Below are 23,089 nucleotides of genomic sequence, written 5' to 3' on the forward strand. Positions count from 1 at the left end.
TCACACCACTAAACTCCAGCCCGGGCGACAGAGCAAGACTCCGTCTCAAAAAAAACAAAAAACCATTAGCCAGGTGTGGTGGCACACACCTATAGTCCTAGCTATTCGGGAGGCTGAGGTGGGAGGATCACTTAAGCCCAGGCGGTCAGGGCTGCAGGGAGCCATGATCCACTCCACACCAGCCTGGGCAACAAAGGGAGACCCTGGTCTCAAAAACATTTTTTTAATTAAAAAAAAAGAAGTCGACTGGGCGGCTTGGCTCATGCTTGTAATCCCAGCAGTTTGGGAGGCTGAGGCAGGTGGATCATTTGAGGTGAGGAGTTTGAGACCAGCCTGGCCAACATGGTGAAACCCCGTTCTACTAAAAATACAAAAATTAGCTGGGTGTGGTGGTGGGCGCCTGTAATCCCAGCTACTTTGGAGGCTGAGGCAGGAGAATCGCTTGAACCCAGGAGGCGGAGGTTGCAGTGAGCCAAGATCACGCCACTGCTCTCCAGCCTGGGCGGCAGAGTGAGACTCTGTCTCAAGAAAAAAGAAGTTATCAAGGAAGCTGCAGCACCCCAACAAAAACAGAACTTCTTTGACCTCAGAATGGAAAAAAGGCAGAAGCTGATTCTCACAGAGTTGGCTCAGATCGCATGGCTGTTGCTAAATCAAACACCGAGGCCAGCAGGATAGAATGCTCTCATCAATGAGGCCTAGGTCCCGAGCCCACCCTGAGAGACAGGTAGTGGCCTCAAGAGGAGGAGACATCAATAATCAAATACCAAGAAGACGAAATGCAAGGACAATAAGAGCCCACAATCACCTCTTTAATTTCTCCCTGGGAAGAATGCTGCCTGAGAGGCTAGCAGAAACGAAGAGGCCACCAAACATCTGCTCTGTGCTTCCTAGTTTACAAAATACTTCTCAGGTTGTCCCATTTAATCCTCACAAGTAGCGCACAAGGCAAGTGGCATCACTTATTTATTTATCTATTTATTTATTTATTTATTTACTTTTTGAGACAGAGTTTCACTCTTGTCACTTATTTATTTATTTATTTTTCGAGACAGAGTTTCACTCTTGTCACCCAGGCTGGAGTGCAATGGCACAATCTCAGCTCACTGCAACCTCCACCTTCCAGGTTCAAGTGATCCTCCTGCTTCAGCCTCTCGAGTAGCTGGGATTACAGGTGCCCGCCACCATGCCCAGATAACTTTTGCATTTTTAGTAGTGACGGGGTTTCACCACGTTGGCCAGGCTGGTCTCAAACTCCTGACCTCAGGTGATCCACCCTCCTCAGCCTCCCAAAGTGCTGGGATTACAGGTGTGAGCCACCGTGCCCAGACACAAGTGGCAACTGAGACTTAAGAGACATGAAGGGGCTTGGCTAAGTTGCAAAGCAGGTATGGAACCAACAGAGGGGCTGCGGAGCTGTGCAGAAAAAGCAGGAAGGCACCAACCCGGGGTAGTGTGTCCATAGCCCCCACCTTGTCCAGCACCACATCCTCTCTTCACCTCAGGGCTGCAGCTCCTCCGCCTCCGCCTCCTCAGGGCCCACATCCTGTGCCTCTCTCCCTTATCATTCTGATCCTGCCAGTTTCTGCCACGCCTCTGTCTGAACTTTGCTCCGTGCTCCAGGCTTGTTTTCCTCTGGACCTGGGAACCACTGGCTTACTTTCACTCAGCGCCTGTCCTTCCTGACACCTCACCATGTGTACAGGAAAATGTGCCCACTGTGTGGGGCTCTCCCTCATTACCCTCTGCCTGGTCTGCATTGTGGCCAACGCCCTCCTGCTGGTACCTAATGGGGAGACCTCCTGGACCAACACCAACCATCTCAGCTTGCAAGTCTGGCTCATGGGCGGCTTCATCGGCGGGGGCCTAATGGTGAGAAGGCTGGCAGGGGAGCCCGGGCCAGCTGGCTCGGTGCCACCTAAGGGGTTCCGAACAGGAGGGAGAGGGAGAGAGGAATAAGAATGGTTGCTTGGGAGAGGATGGCAATGGCTACGTGGGGGCTAGCAGCCCTCTGGAGTCAGTCCTGGAGGAGCCCCAGGGTCCCAAGCTGAATGCCTGAGGGGCACAGAAACGACGAGAGCCTCACTGCTCTAAAGAGCTCCCCTACCGGGTAGGGAGCATGTCCTGCCTGTCCTCCCTGTCCCCACTGTTGAGCAGATGCTGGGAAAACCTCACTACAATGGTCGAGGCAGAAGGAGCAGCTGGTTGTCAGAGACGTCATCAGGGCAGGATAATAACAGGCATGAGGGTGGGGTGCAGCGAAATTACCCAGAGCCAGGGACTGCCCTCACGGATCAGTCGCCCTCCCTTGCCTCCACGTCCATTCACTCTCACCCCACATTTCTGGAAGCCCAATCTGTGCGGACTGCTAAGGATAAACTCAGAACTTAGGTCAGCATGGCAGGGAGGATGCCCTCAAGTCGTCTTCCGGGAGATGAGAATCTATTTGCCAGGGGCGGAGGTGGGGGTTGGTTTTTGTGTTTGTTTGTTTGTTTGTTTGTTTGTTTTTTGAGACAGGGCTCTCTCTGTTGCCCAGGCTGGAGTGTGGTGGTGCGAACATGGCTCACTGTAGCCCCAACCTCCTGGGCCCAAGCAGTCCTCCCACCTCAGCCTCCGAGCAGCTGGAACCACAGGTGGGCATCACCACACCCAGCTAACTTTTAAATATTTTGTTTATTTTTATTATTTTTTTATTTTTTTTGAGCCGGAGTCTCGCTCTGTCGCCCAGGCTGGAGTGCAGTGGCGCCATCTCCGTTCACTGCAACCTCTGTCTCCTGGGTTTAAGCAATTCTCCTGCCTCAGCCTCCTGAGTAGCTGGGATTACGGTCACGTGCCACCACACCCAGCTAATTTTTGCATTTTCAGTAGAGACAGGGTTTCGCCACGTTGGCCAGGCTGGTCTCGAACTCCTGACCTCAGGTGATCCGCCCCCCTCGGCCTCCCAAAGTGCTGGGATTACAGATGTGAGCCACCGCCCCAGTTTACATTTTTTGTAGAGACGGAGTATCTCTGTGTTGCCCAGATTGGTCTCAAACTCCTGGGTTCAAGTGATCCTCCTGCCTCAGCCTTCCAAAGTGCTAGAATTATAGATGTGAGCCACCACGCCTGGCCAAGACTAGGATCTGTCAGAAGTGGAGGAAAAGGAGACACAGATTTCCCCAATTTACTAACCCCCATCTTCCAACTCTCCACCCACTTAGGGAAACTTCGGGATGGTCAACCTCGTTTAATAGCTTCATGCGATAAAGACAAAAGATCTACCCAGCACAGTTCCCCACTCCTCAGGACGGTTGGCTAATGACATTCTCCAGGGGAGAGCTCCCCTTGGTCCCTTTTGCTGGTCACACCTCGCTGGTCACACCTCTATTTGCTAAAAGAAGATACCTCTCCTTTAACCAACAATCCCCTCTTACTCTCTAGTATCTTTTCTTCTACTCCCTCCTCCTGCATGGATTCTTGGCTGCTGTACTCTACTCTATCGCTCTAAACTCAACTCTCTTTGAGAGTCACACTCCTCTCAGGCTGACACACTTAGCCATTGTCACGGGGTGCTCCCTCTGCAACCTAAATCACCCCTGTCTCCCCACACTCCTCTGCCCCATCTAACCAGCTTGCTTCAGCGGAGCTCCCTGAGTCTGCCTTCCCCAAATATGCATTCACAGCTGCCTTCCTTCCACCTCTGTGCCCAGAGTCACTCTCAAGAAGCACCACCCGGCGGGCATGGTGGCTCACGCCTGTAATCCCAACACTTTGGGAGGCCGAGGCGGGCCAATCACCTGAGGTCAGGAGTTCAAGACCAGCCTGGCCAACATGGTGAAACCCCATCTCTACTTAAAGAAATATACAAAAATTAGCCAGGCATAGTGGCGGGCGCCTGTAATCCCAGCTACTCAGGAGAGTGAGGCAGGAGAACCCGGGAGGCAGAGGTTGCAGTGAGCCGAGATTGCGCCCTTGTGCTCCAGCCTGGGCGACAGAGCAAGACTCCATCTCATACATAAATAAACAAATAAATAAGCACTGCTCTATATCACAGGGACACAGACAGGTTCCTGCTCTCCCTGAAGCTTGTGTTCCCTTTAGTAAGGCCACCAGTCTCACAGAAGCAAGGCTGGAAGTCCCACGAGAGCAAGCACTGCCTGCTTTGTTGGCCACTATGTACCCAGTGCTAGACCAGCACCTTGCACTAAACAGACACCCAATTAATAGTCATGGAATGGCAGCGTGTGCCTGTAGTCCTAGTTTGGGCCCAGAAATGAAAGATTGCAGTGAGCTATGACCACGCGCCACTGCACTCCAGCCTGGGCAACAGAGCGAGACCCTGTCTCAAGAAAATAAAAAATAAAAAAGTCATTGAATGAAGTATAGAACTAGGCAAGGCAATTTCAGATAGAAGTAGGTACCATCGGCCGGGCGCAGTGGCTCATGCCTGTAATCCCAGCACTTTGGGAGGCTGAGGCAGGCGGATCACCGAGGTCAGGAGTTCACGACCAGCCTGACCAACATGCAGAAATCCTGTCTCTACTAAAAATACAAAAATTAGCCAGGCGTGGTGGCGCATGCCTGTAGTCCCAGCTACTCAGGAAGCTGAGGCAGGAGAATTGCTTGAACCCGAGAGGCGGAGGTTGCAGTGAACCAAGATTGCACCATTGTACTCCAGCCTGGGCAACAAGAGTGAAACTCTGTCTCAAAAGTAAAAAATAAAAATAAAATGAAATGGTGCTGGCATGAAGAGCTCCTAGGCAAAGCAGATGCCACTTTTTATAGGATTTTCAGGGACGGGCTCTATGAGGTGATGTCTGAACTGAGACCCAAATGACAAGAAGAAGGTGTGGTGTTGCAGACACTAGGGGCTGGTAGTACAAAGCCTAAGGTGGGAACAAGCTCTACACTTCTGAGGATCAGACAGGTGGCCGGTGAGGTGAGATGTAATGAGATGAGTTCTGAGGAGGGCAGAGGCTAGGCCTGGAACACCCTGAAAAGCCACAGTGGAGTCATTTGAATTTTTATTATTATAAGTACAACAGAAAACTATTGAAGGACTTTTTTTTTTTTTTTGAGACGGAATCTCACTGTGTCGCCCGGGCTGCAGTGCAGTGGTGCGATCTTGGCTCACTACAAGCTCCACCTCTTGGGTTCACGCCATTCTCCTGCCTCAGCCTCCCGAGTAGCTGGGACTATAGGCGCCCGCCACCACGCACGGCAAATTTTTTTTTTTGTATTTTTAGTAGAGATGGGGTTTCACCGTGTTAGCCAGGATGGTCTCGATCTCCTGACCTCGTGATCCACCCGCCTCGGCCTCCCAAAGTGCTGGGATTACAGGAGTGAGCCACCGCGCCAGGCCCTATTGAAGGACTTTTGGCACTTTGTTTTTTGACGGTTTAAAACTTTTTATTTAAGTCACACAGACAAGTACCCAGATCCTTAGTACAAAGCTCAACAAACTTTTACAAAGTGAGCACATCTGAGCCCAGGTCAAGAAACAGATCATTACCAGAAGCCCAGACATGCCTCTCACCACACACGGAACCCCAGAATCACTTCACCAACAAGCGTAACCACTATTCTGTCTTCTAACCCCATAGACGAGTTTGGCTTATTTTGCACTTTACACAAATGGAATCATAGAGTATGTGTCTGGCTTTTTTTTGAGACGGAGCTGTTGCCCAGGCTGGAGTGCAGTGGCGCTATGTCAGCTCACCGCAACCTCCGCCTCCCAGGTTCAAATGATTCTCATGCCTCAGCCTCCAGAGTAGCTGGGGTTACAGGCATGCGCCACCACGCCTGGCTAATTTTTGTATTTACTTTAGTAGAGATGGGGGTTTCGCCATGTTGGTCAGGCTGGTCTCGCACTCCCAACCTCAGGTGATCCACCCACCTCGGCCTCCCCAAGTGTTGGGATTACGAGCGTGAGCCACCGCGCCTGGCCTGTGTCTGGCTTCTTTAGCTCCATATTATGTTTGTGAGAGCCACCCATATTATTAGGTGTAGCTGTAGTTTTCTTTTTTTCTTATACATTCTATTATGTGACTATACCTCATTTATACATTCTACTGTTTGTTTGTTTGTTTGTTTTGCTTTTTTGCTTTTTTTTGTTTTTTTTGAAACAGAGTCTCGCTCTGTCACCCAGGCTGGAGTACAATGGCGACATCTCGGCTCACTGCAACCTCTGACTCCCAGGTTCACATGATTCTCCTGCCTCAGCCTCCTGAGTAGCTGGGATTACAGGCATGTGCCACCGTGCCCAGTTAATTTTTGTATTTTTAGTAGAGACGGGGTTTCGCGATATTGGTCAGGCTGGTTTTGAACTCCCAACCTTAGGTGATCCGCCTGCCTCGGCCTCCCAGAGTACTGGGATTACAGGCATAAGCCACTGTGCCCGGCCCATTCTACTGTTGAAGGAGATCTGGATCATTCCCAGTTTGGTTTTTTTGCAAATAATGCTGCTATAAATATTCTTGTAGATGTATTTAGGTACAAATATGTGTGCATTTCTATTGGATAAAAACCTAGCAGTAAAACTGCTGATTCTTAAGACATGCAAATATTCAGCGTTAATAGATATTGCCAGTTTTCTGTAGTTCTTATGCCAATTTCATTCCCATTGGCAGTGTGAGAGGTCTGGTTGCTCCACATGCCACTGGAATGAAGAAGACTCCTTTGACCACTGTATGGAGAATGGGTAGTAGAAGGTCTGCAATATATACAGAAAAAGACCAAACTGAGCTGGGCGTGGGGCCTCACGCCTGTAATCCCAGCACTTTTGGAGGCCGAGGCCAGCGGATCATGAGGTCAGGAGTTCGAGACCAGCCTGACCAACATGGCGAAACCCCTCTCTACTAAAAATACAAAGTTAGCAGGGCATGGTGGTGCATGCCTGTAATCCCAGCTACTCGGAAGGCTGAGGCAGGAGAATCTCCTGAACCCAGCAGACAGAGGTTGCAGTGAGCCGAGATCATGCCACTGCAATCCAGCCTGGGTGACAGAGCAAGACTCCATCTCAAAAAAAAAAAAGAAAAAGAAAAGACCAAACTGAGGTCACGGAAGACATCCAGGAGGGATGAGAGTGGCTTGGACTAGGCCAGTGGCTATGGAAATGGAGAAATATGAGCTGATTCAGGCTATAAACACAGTGTTTTCTTCTTCATTTATGATGACACTTTTCACTAAGACAAAAAGATAGTGAAGAATGAGACAGAGAAGCACATACTACAAAGGGAAGCAAACACTTTAATCAAAAGAGTAAAAATCTCAAATAGGGCCAGGTGTGGTGGCTCATGCCTGTAAAATCCCAGCACTTTGGGAGGTGGAGGCAGGAGAATCGCTTGAGTCCCAGCATTCAAGACCAGCCTGGGCAACATAGTGAGACTCTATCTCAACAAAAATTTAAAAATTAGCTGGGTCTGGCCAGGTGCGGTGGCTCACACCTATAATCCCAGCACTTTGGGAGGCCGAAGCAGCCTGATCAGCTGAGGTCAGGAGTTTGAGACCAGCCTGACCAACATGGAGAAACTTTGTCTCTACTAAAAATACAAAGTTAGCAGGGCGTGGTGGCGCATGCATGTAATCCCAGCTACTCGGGAGGCTGAGGCAGGAGAATCACCTGAACACGGGAGGCAGAGGTTACAGCAAGCCAAGATCGCGCCATTGCACTCCAGCCTGGGCAACAAGAGCAAAACTTCGTCTCAAAAAAGAAAAAATTAGCTGAGTGTGGTGGTACAAGCCTGTAATCCCAGCTACTCTAATGCTAAGGTGAGAGGATCACTTGAGCCCAGGAGGTCGAGGCTGCAGTGAGCCATGATCATGCCACTGCACTCCAGTCCGGGCAACAGTGTGAGACCCTCTCTCAAACAAAAGCAGAAACCTCAGACAAGTAGATCATTCAAAATTGGTAAATCCAAAAGGCAATTCTAGGTGTGTTTGGATCCGCAAGCCTCCAGTAAGTGACCTAACCAGGGAGGTAAAGTAAGGTGTCAGCATGGGTCCTGGCCCTGCCATGAGACAGGAAGAGGAGAGAGCAGGTGTTTCTCTGAGGTTGCTGGGGATGACATAATAGAACTGAAACTCTCAGCCCTTTCCCTGGAGAAGCACAAAATGCTGTCTTGGATGGTATGTGCCAGATAAGACACATGAGGAGCCAGGCACAGTGGCTCATGCCTGTAATCCCAGCAATTTGGGACGCTGAAGCAGGAGGATTGCTTGAGCCCAGGAGTTCGAGATCAGCTAGGCAACATAGTAAGACATGAACTCTACAAAAAAATTAGCCAGGCATGTTGTTCCGCACATTTAGCCCAGCTACTCGGGAGGCCGAGGTGAGAAGATCGTTTGAGCCCAGGAGGTTGAGGATGCAGTGAGCCATGATTGCGCCACTGCATTCCAGCCTGGGTGACAGAGTGAGATCCTGTCTCAAAAAGCAAACACACACACACATGAAAGCAAAAAGCAAGACAGCTGTGGAACTCCAGAGATAGGAGACAGGCAAAGAACCTGACCTGGTGCAACAAAGATAAAGGTAACGGAGCCAGATGAGGAGGCTTAAATGCCTTACAAGAGTTAGGCGTTCAAGTTACAAGTCTTGGCCAGGCGCGGTGGCTCACGCCTGTAATCCCAGCACTTTGGGAGGCTGAGGCGGGCGGATCACGAGGTCAGGAGATCAAGAACATCCTGGCCAACATGGTGAAACCCCGTCTCTACTAAAAATACAAAAAAATTAGCCCGGCGTGGTGGCATGTGCATGTAGTCCCAGCTACTCAGGAGGCTGAGGCAGGAGAATCACTTGAACCTGGGAGGTGGAGGTTGCAGTGAGCCAAGATCACACCACTGTACTCCAACCTGGTGACAGAGTGAGACTCCGTCTCAAAAAAAAAAAAAAAAGAGTTCAGTCTTGATGGGCTTCTCTGTGAAGAGACCCTAAAGGATTTGAGCAGAGAAAAGACCAGTTGAAAGCTATGTTTAGGCCAGATGCAGTGACTTACACCTGTAATCCCAGCAATTTGGTAGGCCAGGGCAGGAGGAGCCCAGGAGTTCAAGACCAGCCTGAGCAAATAGCAAGACCCCATGTCTACAAAATTTTTTTTAATTAGCTGGGAATGATGACACATGCCTGCGATAACAGCTACTCAGGAGGCTGAGGCAGGAGGATCACTTGAGCCCAGGAGGTCAAGGCTAAAGTCAGCCATGATCAAGCCACTGCATTCCAGCCTGGGTGGCAGAGTGAGACCCTGTTTCAAAAAGAAAGAAAGAAAGGAAAAAAAGCTATGTTTAACCTGATAGAGGATAGAGTGTAGGGTGGCATGGGGCAAGAGCTATGGGAGTGTAATAGGGAGGCTGAGAACACCCTCATGGGAGGTGATTAGGGATTCAATGTGGGGAGGAACTCGCAGATTCAGGAGCCACTTAAGGAAAAGTTGAGAAAATTTGATGTCTTTCTGGGTGCAAGATTAAAGATTTCCAGCCTGGCTGACCTAGTAGATGTTATTTTTTCCACTGATGGAGACAAGAAAGTCAAAGGGAGATGAATTTGAGGAATATTGTGAGATGAGCGTGAGGCTGGTTGAATTTGAGCTAAAACCAAGATATTCAAGTGAACATAGGATCTGGAGGCATCAGTTTTGGAGGCAACTTCTGGCAGAGTGAAGAGCTGATTCCCTGAAAGGGGATGGGCATTGTTAGGAAAGCCACAGGGAGAAAAAAAGACCAAGGGTTGAATCTTGGAAAATGCTACACTCCATATCAGACCATCCATTAGCACTCTTCCACACTCTACTGTAATCCCAATTCACCAGACACTCCAACACCTCTATCCCTTCCTGCTGCTGAGGGAACTTATAAATATTGAGTTACTCTGAGCTAGTCTTTTTTTTTTTTTTTTTTTTTTTTTTTTTTGAGATGGACTTTCACTCTTATTGCCCAGGTTGGAGTACAATGGCACAATCTCAGCTCACCACAACCTCCACCTCCCAGGTTCAAGTAATTCTCCTGCCTCAGCCTCCCGAGTAGCTGAGATTATAGGCATGTGCCAACACGCCCGGCTAATTTTGTATTTTTAGCAGAGTTGGGGTTTCTCCATGTTGGTCAGGCTGGTCTTGAACTTCCGACCTCAGGTGATCCACCCGCCTCAGCCTCTCAACATGCTGGGATTTCAGGCGTGAACCACCGCGCCCGGCCCCTGAGCCAGTCTTAACACCTAGTCAGCTTGTTCTCCCATTAAATCCTGAGAACAGACCTGTGAGGTAGATCTTTCAGACCCATTTTACACAGGCAAAACTGAGACCCTGAGAGATGAATCAATTCATAGCATGTGAAGTAGTTTCCCTGATTTCCATTCAGTAGGGCACCTACTATGTGCCAAGATTGGGGAAAATAATGATATTGGGCCCTACCCTCTAGAGGCCACAATCTGGACAGAGATAAGGTAGGCACATAAATAAGGATAAAGTAAGGTGAAGCCCAGCAGCTCCAGGAGATGTAGAGATAAGGTCTTCTACAGTCCAAAGGGCTGACAGGCAGCTTCCTGAAGGAGGTAGGCACTGATGCAAGTCAGGCCTGGAGGATCTGGGGGGACGTGCTGTAACAATGACTCTTGTCCCACAGGTACTGTGTCCGGGGATTGCAGCCGTTCGGGCAGGGGGCAAGGGCTGCTGTGGTGCTGGGTGCTGTGGAAACCGCTGCAGGGTAAGATCCAGATTAAGAAGGAATTCAGGGCTGGGGGTGGTGTCTCATGCCTGTAATCCCAACACTTTAGCAGGCTGAGGTGGGAGTACGGCTTGAGCCAGGAGTTCTAGACCAGCCCAGGAAACATGGCAAGATCCCTATCTCTACTAACAATACAAAAATTAGCTGGGCGTGGTGGCAAGCACCTGCAATCTCCGCTACTCGGGAGGCTGAGGTGGGAGGGCCGCTTGAGCCCAGGAGGTCCAGGCTGCAGTAAGCAGTGATTTTAAAAAAACAAAGAAGAGAAAAGATACAGAAATTAGCCAGGCGTGGTGGCGGGCACCTGTAATCCCAGCTACTCAGGAGGCTGAGGCAGGAAAATCACTTGAACCCAGGAGGCAGAGGTTGCAGTGGGCCGAGATCACGCCATTGCACTCCAGCCTGGGCAACAAGAGTGAAACTCTGTCTCAAAAAAAAGAAAAGAAAAGATACAGAAATTAGCCAGGTGTGGTGGCAGGCCCCTGTAATCCCAGCTACTCAGGAGGCTGAGGCAGGAGATTGCGGTGAGCCAAGATTGTGCCATTGCATTCCAGCCTGGGCAACAAGAGCAAAACTCCACCTCAAAAAAAATGTATTTTTATTTTATTTTACATTTATTTATTTTATTTATTTTAGACATAGCCTTGGTCTGTCACCCAGGCTGGAGTGCAGTGGTACGATCTTGGCTCACTGCAGCTTCCACCTCCCTAGTTCAAGCCATTCTTGTTCTTCCAGCCTCCCAAGTAGCTGGGACTACAGGCGCCTGCCACCACACCCAGCTAATTTTTATATTTTTAGTAGAGACGGGGTTTCACTGTTGGCCAGACTGGTCTGAAACTCCTGGCCTCAGGTGATCTGCCCCCCTTGGCCTCCCAAAGTGCTGGGATTACAGGTGTGAGATATCGTGCCCAGCCTCGAGTCAGGTTTAAAATAAATTTCCCTTCAAACCCCGGGCTTGCAGTTAGGCTAACCTGAAAGCCAGCGGCCGCCGAGATTCACTGGGATTGTAGTTCCCCCCTCTCCCCCTCACCCGCCTACCCCTCAGGATCATTGAGATCTGAGATTTGTGGGTGCCAGGGAGGGGTGGGGTGGGGCCTGGGAGTCTGCAGAGGAGCTTGTGTAGCTAGGAATTCCATAGAGAGTGCTGTGGTTCTGCAAGGACAGGTGCAGAAACCGAGTCCGAATTTCTAATTTTTTTTTTTTTTCTTTTTGAGACGGGGTCTCACTCTGTCGCCCAGGCTGGAGTGCAGTGGCGCGATCTCGGCTCACTGCAACCTCCGCCTCCCGTGTTCAAGCTATTCTCCTGCCTCAGCCTCGGGCATGTGCCACCACACCCGGCTAATTTTTGTATTTTCAGTAAAGACAAGGTTTCTCCATGTTGGCCAGGCTGGTCTTGAACTCTCGACCTCAGGAGATCCACCCGCCTCAGCCTCCCAAAGTGCTGAGATTACAGGGGTGAGCCACCGCGCCCGGCATTGAAAAATACATTTTAACAACCCGACTGGAGCAGATTTCGATAATGCGTGGGGGCTGGCGCTGAGCGTCGTCACCCACAGGTGGGGAGATTGGGCCTTACCTCCCCTTCCACACCACATCCAGATGCTGCGCTCGGTCTTCTCTTCGGCGTTCGGGGTGCTTGGTGCCATCTACTGCCTCTCGGTGTCTGGAGCTGGGCTCCGAAATGGACCCAGATGCTTAATAAACGGCGAGTGGGGCTACCACTTCGAAGACACCGCGTAAGGTTTAGCCTGTATTCGTGTCCTCCATTCTCTGCCTCTTCCCTCCCGCCCTTCCCCCGTGGACTGGGACACCTGGGCGGGACTCGACTTCGAGGGCACTCGCTCCACGTGGGCTACCTGGGCCTTAGCAAATCCCCTGGGACGTATTCTTGGGGGCGGGGGTGGCGCACGCGCACGCTGCCTTCTCCCACGTGACCTTACCCCTCCCACAGGGGAGCTTACTTGCTCAACCGCACTCTATGGGATCGGTGCGAGGCGCCCCCTCGCGTGGTCCCCTGGAATGTGACGCTCTTCTCGCTGCTGGTGGCCGCCTCCTGCCTGGAGATAGTACTGTGTGGGATCCAGCTGGTGAACGCGACCATTGGTGTCTTCTGTGGCGATTGCAGGAAAAAACAGGTGAAATGGCTTGCGGTGGAGTTGTAGAGGGAACCTGCCTGGTCCTGGCTGCGTTCTCACCTTCTCTTTTCCGCAGGACGCCCCTCACTGAGGCTCCACTGACCGCCGGGTTACACCTGCTCCTTCCTGGACGCCTACCTGGCTCGCTCACTCCCTTGCTCGCTAGAATAAACTGCTTTGCGCTCTCTTCTCTGTCTGAGATTGTGCCTTCTGTAAGGAGGAGTGTGCGAGAGGCTACGGATACACCTGGCCTTTGGGGCCCCTGCACCCCAGTTGTACTTTCTTAACGAATAGATACTGAGCTATTTGGTTGCGCTGGAAATAAGGATGGTAAACAAGACAGACAAGTTTTATTCTCTCAAAGAACTTGGCATTCCAAGGGTGGAAGATAGGCAATTTTTAAAAGAAGCAAAAAATTATTTCAATAGGTAATAAGCACTTTTTTTTTTTTTTTTTTTTTTTGACAGGGTCTCGCTGTCACTCAGGCTGGAAGGCCGTGGCACGATCTCGGCTCACTGCATCCTCCACCTCCTGGGCTCAAGCAATCCTCCCGTCTCAGCCTCCCAAGTAGCTGGGACCATAGGCATATGCCACCATGCCTTGCTAACTTTTTTGTATTTTTTTGTAGAGACAAGGTTGCCCAGGCTGGTCTCGAACTCCTGAGCAAAAGTAATCCTCCCACTTCAGGCTCCCAAAGTATTGGGATTACAGGCTTGAGCCACCGTGCGCGGCCAATAAGCACTTTTTAAAAGCATGTTGGTAATGGGATTGACATTGACTTATGGAGAGACTCTCTTTTATGACAGGGAAAATTTGAGAAAATGAAATTTGAGCTAAGATCAGGAGGGCTTGCTAACCATCTGGATATTTGGGGGATTATAGGCAGAGAGAACAGCAAGGACAAAGATCCTAAACAGGGATCAGTTTTGTAGGAGAAAATAATGAAAACTATGGAAAAGACACTGTAACCTCTTAAGCTCTAGAAAATGGAACTGTGAAGCCATTGTGGCCTTGTCACCTCCTAATTTGGTAGAATTTTTTTTTTTTTTTGGACAGGGTCTCACTTTGTCACTCAGGCTGGAGTGCAGTGGCACGATCTTGGCTCATTGCAGCCTCCACCTCCTGGGCTAAAGCAATCCTCCTGCCTCTGCCTCCTGAGTAGCTGGGACTACAGGCGCACACCACCATACCCCTGCTAATTTTTGTACTTTTTGTAGAGAGGGGATTTCACCATGTTGCCCAGGCTGGTCTCCAACTGCTGAGCTTAAACAATCCACCCACCTCAGCCTCCCAGAGTGCTGAGATCACAGCTGTGAGCCACCACATCTGGCCATAATTTGGTAGAATTTTCTTAATCTTAGGTCACTGGTTCAGAAAGGAGACAACCTAGGCACCTAATGGGGGCAGGGTGTCTGCAGACTCTCTCAGAAAGCCAGACTTCCTGGCCCCGCACGATGGTGCAAGCTGGTAATCTCAACACTTTGGAAGGCTGAAGCCAGTGGATCACTTGAGGTCAGGAGTTTGAGACCAGCTTGGCCAACATGGGGAAACGCCATCTCTACTAAAAATATAAAAATTAGCTGGGCATGGTGGTGGGTACCAGTAGTCCCAACTACTCAGGAGGCTGAGGCAGAAGAATCGCTTGAACCCAGGAGGTGGAAGTTGCAGTGAGCCAAGATCATACCACTGCACTCCAGCCTGAGTGACAGAGTGAGACTCCAAAAAAAAAAAAAAAAAAAAGCCAGACTTCCATCACTTGTCTGAAAATTATGTTTAAGTGCGTTTTTCTCGAGTCCATAACTTTTCAGCAATCTACCATAGACCCCTGAGACCAAATCCAAATGTATGCCTCACCTAATGCTAAGTTAGGAGGGGAAAAGGAGACTCAGTTCCCCATCCCTTAAACAGGCGAGACCAGCCGGGCATGGTGTCTTACGCCTGTAATCCCAGCACTTTGGGAGGCCAAGGTGGGCGGATCATGAGGTCAGGAGATCGAGACCATCCTGGCTAACACGGTGAAACCCCGTCTCTACTAAAAATACCAAAAAAAAAAAAAAAAATTAGCCGGGCATGGTGGCGGGCGCCTGTAGTCCCAGCTACTCGGGAGGCTGAGGCAGGAGAATGGCGTGAACCCGGGAGGCAGAGCTTGCAGTGAGCCGAGTGAGCCACTGCACTCCAGCCTGGGGGACAGAGCGATACTCCGTCTCAAATAAATAAATAAATAAATAAATAAATAAATAAATAAATGAAATAAACAGGCGAGACCAAAGTCAACTCAGAGAAGCTTTAATAGCAAGGGGTGGGACTAGCCTCCTGGCCCGGGAGAGAGCGGCGGCGGCGGCGCCGTTCAACTGCGGCAGCAGAATAAGCGCGCGTCGTTCAGCGCAGTGTCATCGCCGAGGCCTCTAGGTCCCTGGATCTTGGTCTGCAGGCCGCACGCGCCCTTGGGGCAATGGTCACTCCAGTCTCCAAAGTCTCCCCAGCTCAGCCCAGGCCCCTGCAGTTCCTCGCCGTCTGAACAGCGGAAGCGCACGTTGTTCGCTGCTGTGTTGTCACCGAGGGTCGTGGGTGCCTCCACGCGAAGCGAGAAAGCCACTAGGTAGGCGCCGCCGCGACACCACAGCGGCTCACTCCATTCGCCCCAGCTGCAAGGCAAAGGGAGATGCGTTGCCTCTGCGGGCCCCCCATTCACCAAGCCCTTGAGACTTTCCAAGCCAAGTGCTGTGTATATGACCTGGTGGGCTGGGTGCTCCCCGACCTCCGCCGAGGAGCGGAGGAGGGGTCTTCCATCCACCTTTCGCCTCCCCGGTCTATACTGCCCCGTAGCTCTGGAGGAGCCAGCCTGCCTGTTGCGACGGAGTATGTAATAGAGGGTAAGGGACATACCATCACCCCAAGGGATCCTCGACCCCTGTGCCCCACCTTCCAGACTGGGACTCTACCACGTGCGTATTGCCTAGGACGTTCCCGCGCGCGCAGTGCAGCCTGATCCCATTCAGTGCAGTGTCATCGCCAGGAATGCCTTGGGGAGGCTCCACCTGGGTATCGAGGAGAGGGGCAAGGGCGAGTCACGGAATTATCATCCTTGGCTCTATGGTCCCACGCATCTCCGCCCTCTCCAGGACCTACGCCTGAGCCCCAACCTTGAGCGAGAACCCGCTGGCGAAGAATCCATCGGGACACATCTCAGGCCAGGCCCAGTCGCCCCAGGGACCCCCGCTGGTCACTTCGATGACCGCCGTGTAGCCGTTCCGGCCATCTGCCTGTGCACATGTGAAACCAGTCGCCCGCAGAAGCAGCGGCAGCGGCAGCAGCTTGGCTCCTGCGCCCCGCTCCATCCTGCAGCGTCTGTGAATCAGGCCTCCTAAGCAGATTTATATCAGTTTGGCCTCTGTGAGGGCTCCGATTGCGGAAGGGCCTCCCAGATTAAGTGAAACCCAAAACTAATCCACTCCCGGAACCCTATTTCCTGCTCCCGGAGGCAGAGGCTCCCAGAGCTAGGGTAGGAGGGGCAGTGAGAGAGGGCGAATTAAAATAACCATCACCTACTGAATATTTACTATAGGCTACGAATTATGGTTAGCGCTTTGCAGTATTTTGTTTAACCCTCACAACAATTTTTTGGGGGTGAGAATTATCCTTCCTATTTTGTAGATGAGGGAACTGGCTCAAAAATGGCAAGCAACTTGCCTTAGGTTTACAGCCAAGCAAGCTGGGAAACATTCCAGCAGTGAGAGCGGAGACAGAGCGGAGACCAGGGCTAGGGATGGAAGTGACCTCCCGGGAGTCCCACCAGTGACGGGATGGGGCAAGAGCAACCCAGAGACCTCCAGGATGTGAGGGGACATCAGAGTGAGGATAGGACAAGAATCCTCGAACTGGAGAAGCTGAGAAAACTCCTGTCAGCTCAGAAGTCTCTTCCTCCTCTGAGAGGTCTTGAGAGATCAGGGCCCTAACACCTTGAGAATCCGGGACACTCCTCCCTACCTTAGAAGAAGACATACACAAACAGAAATAATTCTTTTTTATTTTTATTTTTTATTTTTTGAGTCGAGGTCTCACTCTGTCGCCCAGTGGCGGCATCGCAGTGGCGCGATCTCGGCTCACTGCTACCTCCACCTCCTGGGTTCAAGCGATTCTCCTGCCTCAGCCTCCCGAGTAGCTGGGACTACAGGCGCGCGCCAAGACGCCGCCCCGCTAATTTTTGTATTTTTAGTAGAGACCGGGTTTCACCGTGTTGGCCAGGATGGTCTCTATCTCTTGACCTTGTGATCCGCCTGCCTCGGCCTCCCAAAGTGCTGGGATTACAGGCGTGAGCCACCGCGCCCGGTCCAACAGGAATAACTCTAAGAAGTTTGGGGACAGGAGACTAAGAACCCCTAAGAAAAGATCATGCTGTTTCTTCCATTGCTTTCTGTATCCTTCTATCCTTTCCTGGAATGCCTTTCCCCCTGTAACCACCAGATGGACTCCTAATTTGCAAAACAAAAAGCGAGAAAATCTGGCTAAGTATGTTTTTTGTTTGTTTGTTTGTTTTGAGACGAAGTCTCACTCTGTTGCCCAGGTTGGAGTGCAGTGACGCCATCTCGGCTCACTGCAACCTCTGCCTCCCGGGTTCAAGCGATTCTCTTCCGTTAACCTCCCGAGTAGCTGGGATTACGGGCGTTCGCCACCACGCCCGGCTAATTTGTATATTTTTAGTAGAGACGGGGTGTTGCCATGTTAGCCAGGCTAACCTCAGGTGATCCGCCCATCTCGGCCTCCCAAAGTGCTGGGATTACAGACGTGAGCCACCGTGCCTGGCCTAAAAATGCCTGGCTAAATTTGTTAGGGGCCACAACCCCAGATTTACCTGCCCCTCATACACACTCCTTTGTTTATTCAATACCTATTTAGCAATAATATGTTTTGGCTTAAGCAATATTCCACTTGCTGTAAGCAAGAATAACAAGGCCCCTGTCATCAGAGGTCACATTCCAGTGGGGGAGACAGAGGATAAATTCTCCCCCAGTGGACCTTGAGCTCTGTGAAGGCACTTTTGTATTCTTGAAGCCTAGTACGTGCGGAAGTACTTAATAAAAGTTGGTGCAATGAATGATTGAAGAGCCAATCTGGAGTTTTGAAAATTAAACCACAAAAATGCAAAAGGATAAAGCCTGACGTACGTATATGATTGCAAGAGGTCATGTATCCAGGTCAAGACAAAGTCCCCTGGGAATAAGATAGAGAATTTAGAAGTGGGTGTTCCCGGCTGGGCGCGGTGGTTTACGCCTGTAATCCCAGCACTTTGGGAGGCCAAGTTGGGTGGATCACAAGGTCAGGAGTTCGAGACCAGCCTGGCCAGTATGGTGAAACCCTGTCTCTACTAAAAATATAAAAATTAGCCGGCACTTTCCAGCCTGGGCGACAGAGACTTTGTCTCAAAAAACAAAAAAAAAAAGAGAGAGAGAGAGAGAGCGAGAGAGAAGTGGGTGTTCCCTGGATCCCAGAGCCGTGCAATGCTTGAACTTAATAAGATTTATAGGGCAATTGTGGTCAGCTTTTCCATTTAGTGTTTTCACATACGTTATCATTTAATCCTCACATGAGGCTTGCAAAGTACCTATTATTATCCTCAATTTACAGTGGAGGGAACTCAAGCCCAGAGTGAATTTAGGGCCCACACCACTGCTCAGTAGGGGAGCTGTTCTGGGCCCTGCCTCTCTTCCCAATACTCAGAGTGCCTCTTACTACAGCTGGCCCTACAGGGAACGGAAATGCACTGATCTGTCACTGCTGTCGAATCCCCCAAATTCCCTTCACCCAGTTCCTCGCACCCAGGGTAGCTGCCCTTTGGGGCGAAGGGCACAGGGGAAGGGGCCTTAGTAGGTTAATTATTAACCCTTTGCGCCTCAGGGCACCACGGGCTTCTGTCCCCTCCTGGAGGCGGAGGGACACGGACTGGCTAGGCGCTGGTGAGGGGGCGGCGGTCCCAGCAGCAGGCATGGGAGTGGCGGTGCGGCCCCCAGCCCTGCGGCACTGGTTCAGCCACTCAATTCCTCTAGCTATCTTCGCGCTGCTGCTGCTTTATCTCAGTGTTCGGAGCCTAGGTGAGCTGCCCCTTCCCTCACTTGCTCCGGGAGGAAGCCCGGAATCCAGGCCCTCACGACTCAAGCCTCTTTCTCGAGCCCTCACCGCTCCGCTTCTCCTCTCCCCAGGCGCCCGCTCGGGCTGCGGACCCAGGGCGCAGCCCTGCGTTCCAGGGGGAACGGCGCCCTTCCAGGTACGCTAGGCGCAGGATTGGGCGCGGGCGCTCCAGGAGGGACCAGAACAGGGGGACGTGGAGCCAGGCTGAGGGTCCGGCAAAGGGCGGGTCCTCCCCCGGTCTACCCTCTCCCGTCGGAAGCTGAGCGCACAGCAGAAGAGCCACCAGCTAAACCTTCGGAACAATTTCTTCAGGGCGGAATCCGCTCCCACCTCTTCCCATCGTGTCTCCCCACCAGGTCCGGCAGGAGTCGGGAACCCTGGAGGCCCCGGAGAGGAAACAGCCTCCGTGTCTGGGCCCTCGGGGGATGCTGGGCCGCATGATGAGGCGGTTCCACGCCAGTCTGAAACCCGAAGGGGATGTGGGGCTGTCGCCGTACCTGGCGGGATGGAGGGCACTCGTCCAGTGAGTGGCCTCCCGCCCCCCAACCGGTCCCCGCCCCCTTGGCGGCTCCATCTCCATTCTCTCAAATCGTCTCGCCCGCAGGTTCCTGACTCCCCTCGGCTCCGTCTTCGCCTTCGCCACTAGGGAGGCCTTCACCAAGGTGACAGACCTGGAGGCTCGGGTGCACGGCCCGGACGCGGAGCACTACTGGTCGCTGGCGGCCATGGCGGCGTGGGAGCGGAGGGCGGGACTGCTGGAGCAGCCGGGGGCGGCCCCCCGGGACCTGACCCGGAGCTCGGGCTCTCGCACGCTGCTCCTGCTGCACCGCGCGCTGCGCTGGTCCCAGCTCTGCCTCCACCGGGTGGCGACCGGCGCGCTGGGAGGCCCGGACGCGGGCGTGCAGTGCAGCGACGCCTACCGTGCGGCCCTGGGTTCGCATCACCCCTGGCTGGTCCGTCAGACCGCCCGCCTCGCCTTCCTCGCCTTCCCGGGTCGCCGCCGCCTGCTGGAGCTGGCGTGTCCCGGAGCCACCGAGGCGGAGGCGCGGGCCGCGCTGGTCCGGGCCGCCGGCACCTTGGAGGATGTCTACAACCGCACCCAGAGCCTGCTGGCCGAGCGCGGCCTGCTCCAGCTGGCCTAAGACGGCGGCTGCGGGGACCGGCGGGAACGGAGCGGACCGCCCGGGGTGGGGCCGCGCAGCCCGGGGTCAGTCCTGCAGCCCGCGCCGCGGCCGCCTCCGTATCCCGCCTCTTCCGTGACGTCGCCGCGGCGAGGGCCGCCCCCGGCAGGGAATGGCGTTGAGCTCCCTCTGTCCGCAGTCTCGGAAAGACGGGAGGAGCTGTGAGGAATAAAAAAGCAATATTTGGCAGCGTCGACGTAGGGCGTTTTGTGTGATGACGACAGGCGCTTCAGGGAAATAAAAAACGAATGTGAGAAGATGTGTCATCTCTGTTCTCGGCAGCCGAGAGACTCACGCTCCCCCGGCCTATCGTAGTCACTCCCGTGGCTTCGGTTGCCAAACACACGCTGAGTCTCCAGCCCAGACTTGTCCCTGAGCTTCACCCCTGTGCAGCCAAGTATACAGCAAGCATCCTGCACACTCCACAGACGCTGCAAATGCAACACGTCCAACACGGGTCCCACCACCATCCCCCTAAGAACTGCACCTCCTCCTGTGTTCCCTGTCTCTGTGAATAAATGGCACCCTCACCCTTCAGCTACCCAAGCGCATGTGCGTCATGCCTCACACCGAGCAGGTGCTCAGCTCCATAATGTATGTTTATTAAATGACTCCACGGCCACTCCCACAATGAACATGAAAGATCTTGCCATTTCATACACTGATAACTCCCAAATCACAACTTCAATCCACTTTCTCCTGGACTCCAGAATCCTACATATACGATTGCCTATTCGGTATTTCCACTTGGATGTCACCTAGGCATAGCAAACCTACCATGTCCAACACTAAGCTCCAACACGCCCTCCCCACGAAAATTCTCCCTTCATAGTCTTTGCTGGCTCAGTGAATGACACTTCATTCTTCCAGGTCCTCAGACCAAAAACCTCGTCATCCAGACCCTTCTGGGGTTTTTTTTCGTTTTGGTTTGGTTTTCTTTCTTTCTTTTTTTTTTTTTTTTTTTCTCTGAGACAGAGTTTTGCTCTTGTTACCCAGGCTGGAGTGCAATGGCGCGATCTTGGCTCACCGCAACCTCCACCTCCCGGGTTCAAGCAATTCTCCTGCCTCAGCCTCCCAAGTAGCTGGGATTACAGGCATGCACCACCACACCAGGCTACTTTTTGTATTTTTAGTAGAGACAGGCTGTCTCCGTGTTGGTCAGGCTGGTCTTGAATTCCCGACCTCAGGTTATCCGCCCGCCTCGGCCTCCCAAAGTGCAGGGATTACAGGTGTGAGGCACTGCGCCCAGCCCCAGCCCTTCTGTTTCTCTTTCATCACATCAGCATCCAATCTGTGAAAATCTGAGCAGTGCCCACTTTCTCCACTCCTAGTACCTTTGACTATGAAGGGAGACTATATCCTAGATTACTGCACTAGCCTCCTCATTGTTTCTCTGTCCATCCTTTCCCTCCCTATAATGTATTTTATTTTATTTTTGTGCCCCCTCTCCCACCCTCCTATAATGTTTTGTTTTGTTTTGTTTTTTACTTATTTTGAGACGGAGTTTCACTATTGTCACTGAGGCTGGAGTGCAGTGGTGCAATCTCGCCTCACTGCAACCTCCACCTCCCAGGTTCAAGTGATTCTTCTGCCTCAGCCTCCTGAGTAGCTGGGATTACAGGCATCCACCACCACTCCCGGCTAATTTTTGTATTTTTAGTAGAGACGGGGTTTCGCCATGTTGGCCAGGCTGGTCTCGAACTCCTGACCTCAGGTGATCCACCCACCTCGGCCTCCCAAAGTGCTGGGATTATAGGTGCGAGCCACCGCGCCTGGCCAACGATTGTTTTTTATTATGAGAGAATGTTGGATTTTTAAATTGCTTTTCTGAGTTTATTGAGATAATTTTGCATTTTTCCTTTATTAATATGGTATATTGCATTAATTTTCATATGTTGAACCAATGTTGTATTCCTTTTTTTTTTTTTTTTTTTTTTTTTTTTTGAGAACAACTCTTGCTCTGTTGCCCAGGCTGGAGTGCAGTGGCACGATCTAGGCTCACTGAAACTTCTGCCTCCCGAGTTCAAGTGATTCTCCTGCCTCAGCCTCCCGAGTAGCTGGGACTACAGGCACACCACCATGCCAGGCTAATTTTTGTATTTTTAGTAGAGACTGGCCAACATGGTGAAACCCCGTCTCTACTAAAAATACAAAAATTAGCCAGGCACAGTGGCATGTGCCTGTAATCCCAACACTTTGGAAGGAGAATCACTGGAACCCGGGAGGCAGAGCCTGCAGTGAGCCGAAATGGTGCCACTGCACTCCAGCTTGGGCAACAGCACAAGACTCTGTCTCAAAAAAACAAAAAACAAAAAAGAAAAAAACAACAAACAAAAAAAAATCAACAAACTAGGAATAGAAGGGAACTTCCCCTGCCTAGGCATCTGTGAAAAACCCAGGGCTAACAGCACTCTCAATGATGAAAGACTTTTCCCTAAGCTTTCTCCTAAGCTTTTCCCCTAAAATGAGAAACAAGACAAAGATGTCTGCTTTTGCCAATCTATTCAACATTGTGTGAAGTAACTAGCCAGAGCAACTGGGCAAGATAATGAAATAAAAGGCATCCAGATTGGAAAGGAAGAGATAAAATTATCTCTATTTGCAGATGATATGATGGTTTATATAGAAAAACCCTGAAGAATATAGACACAAACTCTTAGAACTAATAAATGGCCAGGCACGGTGGCTCACGCCTGTAATCCCAACACTGGGAGGCTGAGGCAGGCAGATCACGAGGTCAGGAGTTCAAGACCAGCCTGACCAACAGGGTGAAACTCCATCTCTACTAAAAATACAAAAATTAACCGGGCATGGTGGCGCTCACAGGAGAACTGCTTGAGCCCGGGAGGTGGAGGTTGCAGTGAGCCGAGATTGCGCCACTGTACTCCAGCCTGGGCAACAGAGTAAGACTGTCTCAAAAACAAAAAAACAAAAAAGAACTAATAAATGGTTCAATGA

General features: G+C 51.6%; 3 protein-coding genes across 6 annotated transcripts; 2 read left to right on the forward strand and 1 right to left on the reverse strand.

Moving 5' to 3' along the window:
• Window positions 1–1,615: 1,615 nt before the first annotated feature.
• On the forward strand, window positions 1,616–13,011 carry TM4SF5 (transmembrane 4 L six family member 5). The gene is made up of 5 exons (XM_523818.7): window positions 1,616–1,872; window positions 10,591–10,671; window positions 12,289–12,425; window positions 12,641–12,824; window positions 12,901–13,011. The coding sequence occupies exons 1-5, from the start codon at window positions 1,696–1,698 to the stop codon at window positions 12,913–12,915; spliced, it is 594 nt and encodes a 197-aa protein (XP_523818.1). The 5' UTR covers window positions 1,616–1,695; the 3' UTR covers window positions 12,916–13,011.
• A 2,083-nt stretch (window positions 13,012–15,094) lies between these two features.
• VMO1 (vitelline membrane outer layer 1 homolog) lies at window positions 15,095–18,529 on the reverse strand. Of its 3 annotated transcripts, none has more exons than XM_016931282.4 (3): window positions 15,968–18,529; window positions 15,767–15,862; window positions 15,095–15,469 (listed from the first exon to the last, which is right to left on the reverse strand). In XM_016931282.4, exons 1-3 carry the CDS (start codon window positions 16,160–16,162, stop codon window positions 15,452–15,454), a joined length of 309 nt encoding a protein of 102 aa, XP_016786771.1. In that variant the 5' UTR covers window positions 16,163–18,529; the 3' UTR covers window positions 15,095–15,451. The 3 variants fall into 3 exon arrangements, with proteins under 3 accessions (XP_016786771.1, XP_016786769.3, XP_016786770.1); XM_016931280.4 differs by having other exon boundaries at window positions 15,747–15,862; XM_016931281.4 differs by having other exon boundaries at window positions 15,711–15,862.
• Window positions 18,530–18,536: 7 nt separating this feature from the next.
• Window positions 18,537–20,664, forward strand: GLTPD2 (glycolipid transfer protein domain containing 2). Of its 2 annotated transcripts, XM_523554.9 has the most exons (4): window positions 18,538–18,913; window positions 19,022–19,086; window positions 19,307–19,473; window positions 19,555–20,664. In XM_523554.9, the coding sequence occupies exons 1-4, from the start codon at window positions 18,808–18,810 to the stop codon at window positions 20,090–20,092; spliced, it is 876 nt and encodes a 291-aa protein (XP_523554.5). In that variant the 5' UTR covers window positions 18,538–18,807; the 3' UTR covers window positions 20,093–20,664. The 2 variants fall into 2 exon arrangements, with proteins under 2 accessions (XP_054527049.1, XP_523554.5); XM_054671074.2 differs by having other exon boundaries at window positions 18,537–19,086.
• Window positions 20,665–23,089: the final 2,425 nt, after the last annotated feature.

The sequence above is a fragment of the Pan troglodytes genome, chromosome 19 (assembly GCF_028858775.2).
Source record: "Pan troglodytes isolate AG18354 chromosome 19, NHGRI_mPanTro3-v2.0_pri, whole genome shotgun sequence".
Taxonomy (NCBI): domain Eukaryota; kingdom Metazoa; phylum Chordata; class Mammalia; order Primates; family Hominidae; genus Pan; species Pan troglodytes.

Bases quoted from the DNA above. Each gene is read 5' to 3' on its own strand.
- TM4SF5 (XM_523818.7), top strand. From the start codon at position 1,696: ATGTGTACAGGAAAATGTGCCCACTGTGTGGGGCTCTCCCTCATTACC. The intron at 1,873-10,590 runs GTGAGAAGGCTG...CTTGTCCCACAG, and splicing joins TCATCGGCGGGGGCCTAATG to GTACTGTGTCCGGGGATTGC. The intron at 12,426-12,640 runs GTAAGGTTTAGC...CCCCTCCCACAG, and splicing joins TACCACTTCGAAGACACCGC to GGGAGCTTACTTGCTCAACC.
- VMO1 (XM_016931280.4), bottom strand. From the start codon at position 16,162: ATGGAGCGGGGCGCAGGAGCCAAGCTGCTGCCGCTGCCGCTGCTTCTG. The intron at 15,863-15,967 runs GTTGGGGCTCAG...CTCGATACCCAG, and splicing joins CCAGCGGGTTCTCGCTCAAG to GTGGAGCCTCCCCAAGGCAT. The intron at 15,470-15,746 runs GTGGGGCACAGG...TTTGCCTTGCAG, and splicing joins GTAGAGTCCCAGTCTGGAAG to CTGGGGCGAATGGAGTGAGC.
- GLTPD2 (XM_054671074.2), top strand. From the start codon at position 18,808: ATGGGAGTGGCGGTGCGGCCCCCAGCCCTGCGGCACTGGTTCAGCCAC. The intron at 19,087-19,306 runs GTACGCTAGGCG...TCTCCCCACCAG, and splicing joins GGGGAACGGCGCCCTTCCAG to GTCCGGCAGGAGTCGGGAAC. The intron at 19,474-19,554 runs GTGAGTGGCCTC...TCTCGCCCGCAG, and splicing joins GGATGGAGGGCACTCGTCCA to GTTCCTGACTCCCCTCGGCT.